This window comes from Aspergillus pseudotamarii (assembly GCF_009193445.1).
Source record: "Aspergillus pseudotamarii strain CBS 117625 unplaced genomic scaffold BDV38scaffold_70, whole genome shotgun sequence".
NCBI lineage: Eukaryota > Fungi > Ascomycota > Eurotiomycetes > Eurotiales > Aspergillaceae > Aspergillus > Aspergillus pseudotamarii.
The window spans coordinates 53,502-65,664 of record NW_022475084.1 but is presented as its reverse complement, the minus strand read 5'-3'; the positions used below and the strand labels follow the sequence as shown (position 1 = coordinate 65,664).

At 48.8% G+C, this 12,163-nt stretch overlaps 6 protein-coding genes across 6 annotated transcripts; 4 read left to right on the top strand and 2 right to left on the bottom strand.

Moving 5' to 3' along the window:
• The first annotated feature begins 38 nt into the window (after positions 1 to 38).
• On the top strand, positions 39 to 1,134 carry BDV38DRAFT_192218 (Apq12 family protein). The gene is made up of 2 exons (XM_032052288.1): positions 39 to 282; positions 339 to 1,134. Exons 1-2 carry the CDS (start codon positions 267 to 269, stop codon positions 848 to 850), a joined length of 528 nt encoding a protein of 175 aa, XP_031909240.1. The 5' UTR covers positions 39 to 266; the 3' UTR covers positions 851 to 1,134.
• On the bottom strand, positions 1,135 to 2,623 carry BDV38DRAFT_192219 (putative signal sequence-binding GTPase GPN3). Its single transcript, XM_032052289.1, has one exon. It carries the CDS (start codon positions 2,286 to 2,288, stop codon positions 1,419 to 1,421), a length of 870 nt encoding a protein of 289 aa, XP_031909239.1. The 5' UTR covers positions 2,289 to 2,623; the 3' UTR covers positions 1,135 to 1,418.
• Positions 2,624 to 3,082: 459 nt separating this feature from the next.
• BDV38DRAFT_259062 (S-adenosylmethionine synthetase) lies at positions 3,083 to 4,733 on the top strand. The gene is made up of 2 exons (XM_032055786.1): positions 3,083 to 3,201; positions 3,278 to 4,733. Exon 2 carries the CDS (start codon positions 3,280 to 3,282, stop codon positions 4,276 to 4,278), a length of 999 nt encoding a protein of 332 aa, XP_031909238.1. The 5' UTR covers positions 3,083 to 3,201; positions 3,278 to 3,279; the 3' UTR covers positions 4,279 to 4,733.
• Positions 4,734 to 8,199, top strand: BDV38DRAFT_259059 (uncharacterized protein). The gene is made up of 3 exons (XM_032055785.1): positions 4,734 to 5,338; positions 5,400 to 6,125; positions 6,173 to 8,199. Exons 1-3 carry the CDS (start codon positions 5,198 to 5,200, stop codon positions 8,066 to 8,068), a joined length of 2,763 nt encoding a protein of 920 aa, XP_031909237.1. The 5' UTR covers positions 4,734 to 5,197; the 3' UTR covers positions 8,069 to 8,199.
• Positions 8,200 to 8,276: 77 nt separating this feature from the next.
• BDV38DRAFT_259058 (uncharacterized protein) lies at positions 8,277 to 8,640 on the top strand (the record flags this gene model as incomplete). Its single annotated transcript, XM_032055784.1, has 1 exon — positions 8,277 to 8,640. A coding segment is annotated over exon 1 (181 nt), but the record flags the coding sequence as incomplete, so codon positions are not given.
• A 1,493-nt stretch (positions 8,641 to 10,133) lies between these two features.
• BDV38DRAFT_287031 (uncharacterized protein) lies at positions 10,134 to 10,733 on the bottom strand (the record flags this gene model as incomplete). Its single annotated transcript, XM_032060789.1, has 1 exon — positions 10,134 to 10,733. The coding sequence occupies one exon, from the start codon at positions 10,731 to 10,733 to the stop codon at positions 10,134 to 10,136; it is 600 nt and encodes a 199-aa protein (XP_031909235.1).
• Positions 10,734 to 12,163: the final 1,430 nt, after the last annotated feature.

Genomic DNA, 12,163 nt, shown 5'->3' with positions numbered 1-12,163 from the left:
GGAAAGGGCGACCAAGAGTAATACATACATGCAGCTGACATGATCCCTTCCGTGTGTTTGTTTGGTTTGCTCGCTTGTTTGTTCTCGAGGAATGCTCATGTCTCAGACATTCAACAATCGTGCATTTGTGCTCCTTATACCGGCGATAGGAGATTTTTTTTGGCTCCTTTATAAAGTGCGATCCCTAGACTGTTTCGAGCTTTTGTCTACCCCTCGTCTACTGTATCTGTCTTAGCCAAGCAAACAACCGCACAACTTTTGTCGCCATGGACTTCCTCCCTGGTAAGTTTATGATAACAATACACACCATCCTGGCGATCACTAATAACCGACACAAGAATCGATCTTATCCCTAATTCAAGACAACCCTACAATCCAACAACTCACCTCATCCTCGATCGCGTTTCATGTCAACAACGCCCGCACCACATACCTGGATCCCTACATCTCCCACCTGAAAACAAGCTACCTGGACCCATACATCATCCAGCCTCTCGCCACTATGCTCGCCTCTTCAACGTCCGACCTTGTCTCGGTCCTTATCCTCGCCCTCATTCTCATCATCTCTCTTAAGGTTCTCGATTATGCACGACGTGTTGTCATGTTCTGGGTTACGTTGGCGCTGCGATTAATCTGGTGGGGATTTATCCTCGGAGCCATCTGGTACGCATATAATGCTGGGTTAGAGAAGACCGGTCGCGATCTAGGCTGGTTCTACGGAGTCGTGAAGGGGTTCGCGGAGAAGTTCCAGGATGGGTTTGAGGGCGGTCAGAGATCGTCGTCGGCTACTGGAGGTTGGGGAGGGTATGCTTCTGGTCGGGATTTCCAGGTCCCTATAGGGAGGGGTTGAGCTCTTTAGCCGTCTCCGCTTGGTTTTCACGATTCATGTGTGATTAATGCTGCTGCACTGTTCTTGGGTATATGCTGGAGAAAAGTGCCAACTTGGGGAGTTGGTGAAAATTGCATTCTCAGCGTTAGGGGTTTTTTTCTCTTTTTGTATTGGTTATTTTTTTCCCTTAACATTTCCTTCGTTGCGCTTTTACGATGTTGGGATTTTTATGCATATATTATTCATTATTATTTGCGACATTATTTTGTTTTCATGATGGAGTCCGTTTAGATACATGACTTCTATACCGTGGTATGTCTGCGCTTCTGATGAGGGAGCAAGCGCCCGATGATTGGGCTTTGCATTGACTGCTCGCCAGCACACTGATGCTAATTATTGGCTCCGATCCGGCTAAGCGGGCAAATACCTGGCACGGGATCAAAGCATATCAGTGACCTTCTGGTGCCCCTGGCGGATCGGATGATAACAAGGTGGAGGGATGAGATGGTTCCGTCTTGTTGCCGCCGGTAGGTCCCAGGTGTATGTTCTAACAAGGCTAATTTGGCAATTAATTCCTTCATATTTATGATCATATGTCTGCATCCTCGTAATTAACCTCCTGCTCATCGTTGGGTTCGCGCGGTTCTTGCGCTTCATGGAATTGAGTGGCGTCGTCAATATGGCTCAGAACGGCGGCGACACTGTCCTCGTCCTGCACATCTAATTGCAAAAATGAAACCATACTGAAGTCATCGATGAGTTGGCCGACGGCCCGATTGAGCTGTTTAAATGAGCCACCGCTGAGCAATGTATCTTTGGACGACGGGTCCCCCATCGCTTCAGCATCATCATCCTGCAGCAATTGTACGTCCACATTGGTGAATCTCTTTAATTCTTTGCGGGTAACCATGTCCCGGACCTGGTCCATCTTAGTCAAAATATTTACGTGGGGCATCTCGAGCATCAGCATTGCGGACATAGCACTTAATGTGCCGGCAAAGAACTTGGCTTTGTCAACGACAAAGGTACTTTCGAGGAGATAAGCCGCACAAAGATTGATGTTCAAGGGGCCCGCACGCGACAGAAACTGCACCAATGACGGCAGGAGGGGTATATGTGTGTAGAGCTCGATCTGGCCCGGCATGTCGAAGATAATCAGATATTCTTCGCTCAACGGATCCAAGGCTTCCGATAGGAAGTCCAAATTCTGCAGGAGGAACTCAAAGCAATAGATGAGTCCTCCATTGGGCCCCAGGCCCATTTCCTCCATGACATCTTCGAGAGTGATCAGTTCGCGAATATCCAAGTCAGGTTCATAGCTGAAACTTTCGGCGGCCGGGTCCAGGTTGACGTAGAAACAACTTCGACGAGTATGCTGGAGATGTTGAATGACGGCATTGCAAAAGGTGGTTTTCCCTGCACCCGCAGGGCCCATTACCAAGACACCGAACTTGGACATTTTTCTGAGGTAAGATGCGCGGGGTAGAGAGGTTTATTAACCGCGTCCGTATACGACGCTAAGACGCTAGATAATGGATGCACGAACAAGATCAGGGGAGATGGGGCGCCACCACAGTAAGCAAGGGATAGTTATAGCCTGTTCGCCGTCACCGTCACCGTAGACTCCGCACTAAAAGGGCCAGCCGCAGAAAGTCAGGGGCGATCTGTCACAATATGCTGCACATTCACTGTCGGACGTCGGGGATTGGCGCAGATGTCAGAATGCGCACTTTTTCTGCCTAGAGTGACCGCCGGAGGAAGATGGCGCCATCGGCGGCACATTAATACGGCCAGATTCCCCTCGATTTCTTTTCCCTCCTCCCGCCCCCCTCTTCTTTTTCCCTCAGATCTCGTCTCATCTCACTAATATACCTCTTCTCTCTCCCACCTTTTGGAATTGACGCTCCTTCTCCGTCACCTCTGTACTCTCTTTCTTCAATTAATTCCTCCCTCTTATTTATCCTCATCCTTCACAATGGGCTCCGTCGCAAACCTCCCCAAGTCCGGCACTTTCCTTTTCACCTCCGAGTCCGTCGGAGAGGGTCACCCCGATAAGATTGCGTTCGTCCCCCTTACACTCCCATTGCAACCCTACTCCTCAAGGTCGCACCCATTGATACAATTCGAATAATGGTCTAACCTTTGAATTAGTGACCAGGTCTCTGATGCCATCCTCGATGCTTGCCTTGCTGAGGATCCTCTCTCCAAGGTACGGAGCGGAAATTGTTTTGCTTATTTGCGGAAACCCCCTCCTTTTTTTTTTTTTTTTTCAGCCCCACCCGATTGGACCGGCTTTATCTCCGCACCAAATCTAAGCACGTACTAATCTGGTTACCATGAATAGGTCGCTTGTGAGACCGCCACCAAGACTGGTATGTATCAAATATCTTTACATAAACAATGATATTGTTTATGTCAGATAATGCGCAAATGCTAACATTGTCCCAGGTATGGTCATGGTCTTTGGTGAAATCACTACCAAGGCCCAGCTTGACTACCAGAAGGTCATCCGTGGTGCCATTCAGGATATCGGCTACGATGCTTCCGAAAAGGGTTTCGACTACAAGACCTGCAACGTCTTGGTCGCTATTGAGCAGCAGTCCCCTGATATCGCCCAGGGTCTTCACTACGAGGAGGCCCTCGAGAAGCTCGGTGCTGGTGACCAGGGTATCATGTTCGGTTATGCCACCGATGAGACCCCTGAGCTCCTCCCCTTGACTGTCATCCTTTCCCATAAGCTCAACAAGGCTATGACTGATGCCCGTAAAAATGGCTCCATCCCCTGGCTCCGCCCTGACACCAAGACCCAGGTCACTATTGAGTACGCTCACGACAACGGTGCTGTCAAGCCCCTGCGTGTCGACACCGTTGTCATCTCTGCTCAGCACAGCGATGATATCTCCACTGAGGACCTCCGTGTTGCTCTCAAGGAGAAGATCATTAAGCAGGTCATTCCTGCCGAGCTGCTCGACGACCGTACTGTCTACCACATCCAGCCCTCTGGCCGCTTCGTCATTGGTGGACCCCAGGGTGACGCCGGTCTGACCGGCCGTAAGATCATTGTCGACACCTACGGTGGCTGGGGTGCTCACGGTGGTGGTGCTTTCTCTGGCAAGGATTACTCCAAGGTCGACCGTTCCGCTGCCTACGTTGCCCGTTGGGTCGCTAAGTCCCTGGTCAACGCTGGTCTCGCTCGTCGTGCCCTTGTCCAGCTCTCCTACGCTATTGGTGTCGCTGAGCCCCTGTCCCTCTTCGTTGAGACCTACGGTACTTCCCAGAAGTCCTCCGAGGAGCTCGTCCAGATTATCCGCAACAACTTTGACCTCCGTCCCGGTGTCATCGTCAAGGAGCTCGATCTGGCCAAGCCCATCTACTTCCAGACCGCCAAGAACGGTCACTTCACCAACCAGGAGTTCTCCTGGGAGAAGCCTAAGGCCCTCAAGTTCTAAGCGCGTCGCTGTGACTGCATGATCTTCCTTCTCCTGTTTCGTTACGAATGTGATGATTTTGCTTTGTTTCAACAACTCAAAGCATGAGCATAGACACGTCAGAAAAGCTTTGTTCCATATTTCCTTTATAATTTTTGCATGATCGTCTATAAAAAGGCGGGTTCGGCGGGATAAATTCAACATGATACCACTTTTCATCTGTTGGGAGGGATGTTACGGCGTTATCTGGGAGCGAAAGTCTTCAACACACTGCCTCCTCAGGCTTGGCACTTGTGGACCATCAGCGTCATTCAAACCAGGTCCGCACAGAAGTTTGTGGACGCTTGTCGTAAGCTGTGCTTCGGACAAGCGTCCCAGAGGAGATGATCTATCTATGGCCGACGGCATTTGCCCAGTCATAGTTGTGCTAATCTAAACATTAGCATTATAGAGTAATGAACAATGAACCATTTATATGGCCTTTATGCATCCGTGTAGATGTTGTAAACACAGTAACTAACCCATACCATCCATTGTTTGTAGATATCTCTTTCCCTCAAACTACTTGGCGACGTGGCCCTCAAAGTCTTAAAGGCAGTTATGTTGACTTTAACAGTGTGGAGGAGGTCTACTATTAAAGATCAGCTCTAAATTGTAACAATTAGTTAGCTGTAAGTCTTTTTCCGTGTGCGTATGTCGAAGATAGTCCGAACCGTGACGCGTGATGCCAAGACGGCCCCAATTTAATCGCGTCGTCGCGGACGAGCATTTTCGGGACATAGAATTACTAGTGACCCTATCAATCCATATCATATCATTATCTCTCGATTACTCAACTATACCAAGTCCCTCTTGGCATTACCCTCTGTCAAGTTGAGATTTGTTTATTCTTCATCTTCCTTTATGAAAGCGCACAATGCATGCTTAACCAAACGCGTTCATGGCCTCGCGTGTTTCCTCCAGCGCCCTTGACCCTTTCTCAGAAAAACCCCTCCAAGAGGCCGTCACCAACCCGCCCTCCAAAAAGCGGAAAGCATGTCGCCTCGAAAATGACTGGACCAAACAAACGATTAGCATTCGGGTGAGCGACGACAACTTATCCCACACCGTGTGGTGGATACTGACCGACCCGCAATACGCAGGCCCATGCCGCATCCTTATCCGATGAGCCATATGTCCTAGAACCGATTGCCATTATTCCGCGCTGCCAATTGCCATTCTCATGGCTAGATTTCTCCCCCACCTTGCTGTCTGAGATACAGTCCGGCAGTTTATTCATTGCAGATATCCCAGTGTTAGAGAATGATTTGCGAACGGAGCCTGTAGTTCTGGCTGTACGACTGAGGTCTGATGGTGGGCTTTACGTCGTCGAGCGAGCCAAGAAGGGGATATATGCGCTCTCAAAACTTGCTCGCGGTGTGGAAGAAGGTGACATCATTGTTGCTGTGAAAGGGTGGCGTCCGTCGGAGGTGGAACAAGCTCATCGACGCACGTCTGCTACTGAGGAGGTTGGTGACTGGTGGTTGATGGCGCAGGTTGATGATCCCGTTCCGGATCCTCATTATTCTACCAAGCGAACCAAGTTTGACGTTTCTGTTGTTTTCGGCATTGCCGATCACGATGTGCGCATGCAGGATGTGTCACCGGTGGATTCAGGTGAGAGTCGGGGTCAATCCGTGGCACCCCAGGTGTATGTGGAGAGAGTCGTGAGCTCTGATGTGATCATGTCTATTGCGGGGGATTCTCAAGAGCATGGTGGTGGTGATGGCATCGGGACAGAGTCTATGAAGAATGAGTCTCTTCAGTCGCCGCAGGAACTGCTGGATAATCTGAGGGAGCAGTATCTACAAGCCCTCTATATTTCGAAGGTATGTTGGGTTTGGGTCTAGTTGTGTTTTCGTACTAATTATGAAAGGCCTCCGTAGCATACTTTGCTAAAGGTCCGCTGGCACGTTGTCGTACGGCCTTTCACTCGTCTGAGTTGGGGACTGCTCAGCCCTCGGAACTCATTGAGTTTTACCGAGAGGCTGTTCTTACGGCTAAGAAAATGGATCTCAAGTACCGAGAGACGCTGCCTTCGACCCTGAAAGACGTTATGCTCAGTCTTTCGGACGATGAATCGACGTTAAAGAAGAAGAGAAAGAATAAGAAGAAGCTTGGGAAAAATGGGCTTTACTCTACAGAGGAACAGTTTATTCGGACATGGTGGAAAGATCGAGCGCTTGCAGATCAAGGAGTATCAACCGAGACGTCGCGGGAGGCGGAGCTGAAGAAGCACGTTGCTGATCTACGACTCCGAGAAACCCAGCTTCAGATCCTTCTCATTCTCGAAACAATGGCTCTGGAAGCCACCATGGCTGATGAAGCGAAATCTACTGAGGATGGTGACGGGTCCGACAAGACAAAAGCATCAAAGCCTAAAAAACTACAAGATTTGAAAGTGATGCTTGAACTGCACCTCGACCGGCTGTGCATTTGGCATGCAGTTAGCTTCGACGATGTTGCAGTGTCTGATCCAAATAAAACCTATGGCGACAACGAGTCGGGGGGCAAGAAAGTCGAAAGTGATGCCGTTCGGGACTTCTGCACTGAAGTCATCATACCCTTTTATGCTTCACGCCTACCAGATAAATGCAAATCGATCACCAGGAAACTCGGGGTCCCTAGCGTGCTATCGCCTTTCCCCAAGAAGCCCCAACCGAAGAATGTGCCCCGAGCAGAGCCTGGGGCTGCTGTTGAACGGCAACCATCGCAAAAGCATCCTCGTCGTACATTGCAACGTGTATTAACGGATGAACAAACAGCCTCCAAAGGACGTCGACAATCGCTGAGTCGCTTCAATACAATACCATCACAACCCGAGCGGGAGTCGATGGAACCTTTGTTACCTTCCTTGAGCGCTAGTGTACGAGGCGGTATTCAGAAGGCCAAGCGGGTAGACAATCGTGAAGTCGACCTGAACGCTGTGGCCCGGCAGCACGAGACCAAACTGAGGAAGATGCAGATGCTCATGGACCAGAAGAAGGAGCTCGACGCCGCGATCCACGCCCTTCGGAAACCGAACAGGGAGCTTGTCGCCAAGGACATTGCCGAAGATGCTGAGAAGAGACGCACAGGTGGCAGTGCAAGAAAACCGAAAAATCCTGTCCGCAACCCGTTCGGAGAAGGAGTCCAGGTTGCAGCTACACCAAAGGGCAGCCGAAAGAGGGATGCTATCATTGGTATGCCTCCTCTTCCCCGAGGCTTGTCGATGCAGTCATCTACGCAACCAAAGGCATCTTCATTCTTTGGAGGTGACGGATCACCTGTGATCCCTGCTTCTATCACGCGACCCAAATCATTCTCTATTGCTTCCAGCTCCAGAGACACGAATGCAATCCAGGAAACCCCAACACGACAGCCAACTCAGCCGTTAGGACCATTTGATGGACCGGCAACCGGGGTGGCCGAATCACCCCTTTCCTCCGGAAACCTCTTCCGCGTACCTCGGCGCCCGATGCCCCGATCGACCGACATGGCACCGACAACGCCCGTCGCATCACGGCGCACCCAGTCTCGTCCAGACAAGGCCACCGAACCGACCAGTTCACTCGTGATGGAAACTCCACCGAGACAAAACCTCACAGCGCCACTTATCCAGACGGACGGGCCAACAGAAGTAGCCGCAGATACACCAGTGAAGGTGCTCGGAACGCCAGTTAAGGCGTCTGCCAGATTATCTGTTCCGACAAGCACAGCGGTGCCGGTGACACCCGAGAAATCAATCTACGCGCAGTTGGGATGGGACGACGATGACGATCTTGGTCTGTAAACAACGGGCAATCATGGCTGGATTTTGTGTGCTTAGCGGGCGTTTAGGGTTGTTGGGATGGGATTGGGTAGGACTGCAGTTTTTAGTTTCGATACATCATGAGCATAGACGACCTGAACCTAACAATTTCAACATAAGACTTTTCAGGTTTTAATAATGAGAATCCCTTTCCTCGATTGACTACGGACTAGACTTCCAACAATAAGACAGGTCAATAGACAGACAGCGCTACGTGTCCTATCACGCTTAGACCAACATAACCCACGGACCATGAACAATCCATCCATCCATCCATGCACGTACAATCATGCAACCACCCCGACCAAAGCCAACACTCACCAACCAACCACACCTCCCCCAGTACGTACACCAAAAATTAAAAACCCATATCCAACGTCCATAAACGATAACAACCAACCAGCCCATCCATCCCACCGTTCATATGATCTGATCTGATATGATATGATATGCCATGAGCTCCCCTACCCAAGATCGACAGTCCATACATAGTGTGTCCCTTCATCCGTGTCAAAACAGCACTAAACGGGCAGAAACAAGGTCATGCGACCACTTAATACGAAACTAATGGATTCCCACTCCAGACCATTATTGGGAACGGGGGAACTACAATATCTTACCTAAGTCAATGATAATAGGTCGAATAATACAGAGTAGTTAGTTGGACGACTCGTCTACGCTTTTCATTGGTAGTGAATTTAATTTGGTTCAATTAGATTTGGGATCTGGGGGGCCTTAAGTATGTACAGGTACTTGGTCTACATTAATTTAACTAGTAGGTTGTAAGAAAGGTAAAAAAAAAAAAAAAAAAAAAAAAAAAAAAAAAAAAAAAAAAAAAAAAAAAAAAAAAAAAAAAAAAAAAAGAGAGAGAGAGAAAAATCCACGTGGTCAACACTTGTACATAGGTACCCTGTACTATCGGATACTAAATACTAGTCAGTAGTAGAAGAGAAAGGGCGCAGCGGTTAAAAGTACCCCATGCCTAGAGCGCGTAAATTATCTCTTTTGAGAAGGAGAGGGCTACTTACTGTTGCTAAAGGTACTTTGTAACTAACTAACTACTAACATACTTCGGAGTTCCTCTCCCTCACCTCCGGACTAATGAAAACGGAACTCAGTGAGGTTTCCTCCCCCAAGGCAGAATAGAATTACTACCCATCGACTTACTCCATAAAAACTAAAAGTACCGAGTCTCACTCTCGAGTCTCACCTCCAATCAATCCTCCTTCCCCCACAGCCAAGAAAATGCCCAAGGAACCATAATAATCCATAACCACAAAACCTAGAAAGCGGAAATTCCGAGTCCGGCTAAATCGAACATGCAACCAAGCAAGGAGGGGAAAAAAACAATGAATTGATCATTTTTCCCCACATTTTTCTTTTTTCTTAGCCCCAGGATTGCTTACTCAATGGAATAGTATTCCTTAGACCGCAACGTGGGTTCAGGGAGATTGTGGGGGAGAGAGGCTCAGCATCGCCTATCAGGTTGCAAGGAGGTGCAGATCGATGTGGTTTGTGACTTCCAGGTACGACGCGCGTGATTACCTGGGGATGGGTTTTCTTTTTTTTATTTTCTTTTTTCTTTTTCTTTTTCGGTTATGGTTTTTGGGAGGTTTGAGTCATACTTGGAGATTACTAAGTAATTTGGGGGTAGTTACTGGTGGACTAGTACTGGAACTATAGAATTTGGGAGGTTGGGTTTGGATTATGAATGGACGAGTTCGGTTTTTTATTGAATAGATTTTTGAATTTTTGGTTGGCTATTTATTATATAAATATTCAAACATGTGGTGACATGTTCATGTGAGCGACTTTTCTATTAGATACATGATTGATTGTCGATGATGTGGTTCGTTGTGAATTCCCTGTAAACTCCGATCCTGCTGCGCTTGCGCTTCCGGCCTGAAATATGTATATGGAAATGAAAAAAAAAGAGATTCGTTGCTTCGTAACTTCGTAAGTGGAGATTATGCGTATGTTTTGTTGGGGGTAGGTAGTGTCCCCAGTACGCGTGTTGGTAGTGGATGGTTGTAATTGGGTTGCCCAGTTACCCGGCAATGCGAACAGGTATGCACTGCGCAGGTGATTGCCAAAGGTGTTTTGTCTTCTCTAGACAGTTGCGGCCTTTCTCCAAGAGACCTTGTTCTTTATCATCGGATGGAGAGGGAGGGGTTGGAGTAGATTGGTCGAACGAGACGGTGAAGGTCACCTGGACGGGTTCCTTGTCCGAAGGGGCGTCGGTAGCAGTACCCTCCTTGGCCTTGGTCTCGGAGTCTTCCTTCTCATCTTCGGTGGAGTCACTCTCATCAGAGTCCATCTCCTTGGCGTCGTCTCGCTTGCTGTCTTCCTCCTCCTCTTCGGACTCGTCATCCTCCAGTTCGAAAGAGTTGATCCGAGTGGTCATGTCCTTCTGTGCCCACTCCATGGAGATAACGTGCAGGCGGAAATGGCCGAGGCACCGTCTGATATCTGGGTCCGGTGCAGTGGCCTCCCGGGCGAGCTTCTGGCGCGACAAGGTGGTGAGCTTGTAAGGCAGGGAGGTCTTGTCGGCAAGAGGGGGCCAGCGCTTGTTCATGGAGGGGTTGTTGGAGGACAGAGGGGAGGAGGATGCCTGCTTCGGCATAATGTCGATGGTTGCTACAGCCATGGTTGGCGGTTGTTCTGTGGTGGTTGTATTTTTCTTCTCTTCTTGTGCCGTCTCGTCGGGTTAATTAAGCGTTTAGAGAGTTGGATGGGTTGAAATTGTTTGCGCGACAGTCAATGAGACAGAGATAGCATTTGCGAGATGCGACAGATTGCGAGGAATATCAAGTACGCTGAATTAAAGCACAGTGGAAGTGAAAATCTGGGAAGAGGGTAAAAGAGAAGAAAAGGAAAAATGGGAAGGGAAGGGAAACTCTTAAGAGAAGCGAAAGGCTATGGGGCCCGAGGGAGTCACCAAGAGAGAATGAAAGCCCAGGCATTCCAGACCCAAGAAACTAGTAGGGTTGCGTAGTACGGGAGACCCCAAAACAGAAATCCGACCTGATGACCATCTGATCTGGCAGATTCTGCAAGCGGACGATCCAGCTAGGCCTAGACTCATAGAACCCAACTTGTCCACCGGGGCACTGCTTCGGTGCTTCGAATGTTTCCCCCCTTTCACCACTCACCAATCCCCTGGCCATCGACCACGACCAAACCCAGTTCATAATTGATTGAAGTGTCCGATGAATTGGTCCCTTTTTGCCAGGGTCTATTTCGTCCATCGTAGCCCACCCCATCGTGGTTTCGGTAGTGAGGCGAATTGCTGACCGAGACCAGCGCAAGTTCTGCCAGGAGAAAAAGGGTTGCGTACTACTGGGCGACTCCACCACAAAAACCAAGTGAACCAGCTGACCAAGTAGTGGGTCCGGTTCTGTCGGCACCATGGAATCTTCCACGCCGGGGAGGCGTTAGGGGCAGTTAGTCTACTCGTCAATGATTATGAATAATCATTTTGTTTCTTTTTTTCCTTTTTTTTATTTTTGTATTTTTTCTCTCCCTTTCTGATCATCATGACTGTGCGTTTTCAGTCTCGGTCTTTACCTTCTCGACCGAGTCATGCATTTTTACCCCTTCCGCATCACCAATCCAGATTGGTCCGCCCTGTGTTTCCAGTCAAATGAAGGAGAACAATCGGAAGATCCCTCAATGCAGGTGAAATGCTACACCCAGAATCAGCAGGGATTCAATCGTGGAAGACGAATGGAACGATTGAGTCAGGGATGCTCACGTGCTCCCATTGGTCACTGTTTGCGGGGTCAAACTTTCTAGGTTAGGCTCGTTACTATACAGAGTAACGCTAGGCGGAAATGGTAATAGTCTAACCCTGATAAGGGTTGCGCCAGCAAACCTTACTAAGAACTCTTATTCTCTGACTAAGGTCGAGACTCGAGTGGAGTTGCCCTTCGGTGAGGAATAATTGGAGGAAAATTATCTAAGTATGGATTTATGCGGTGCAACCTAAGGCATCAGTCTGATTCAACTACTACTAGTACTCTATCGAATATAGATACGGTTATCTTAAGTCAAAAGCTGGCGTATACCTTATACCTT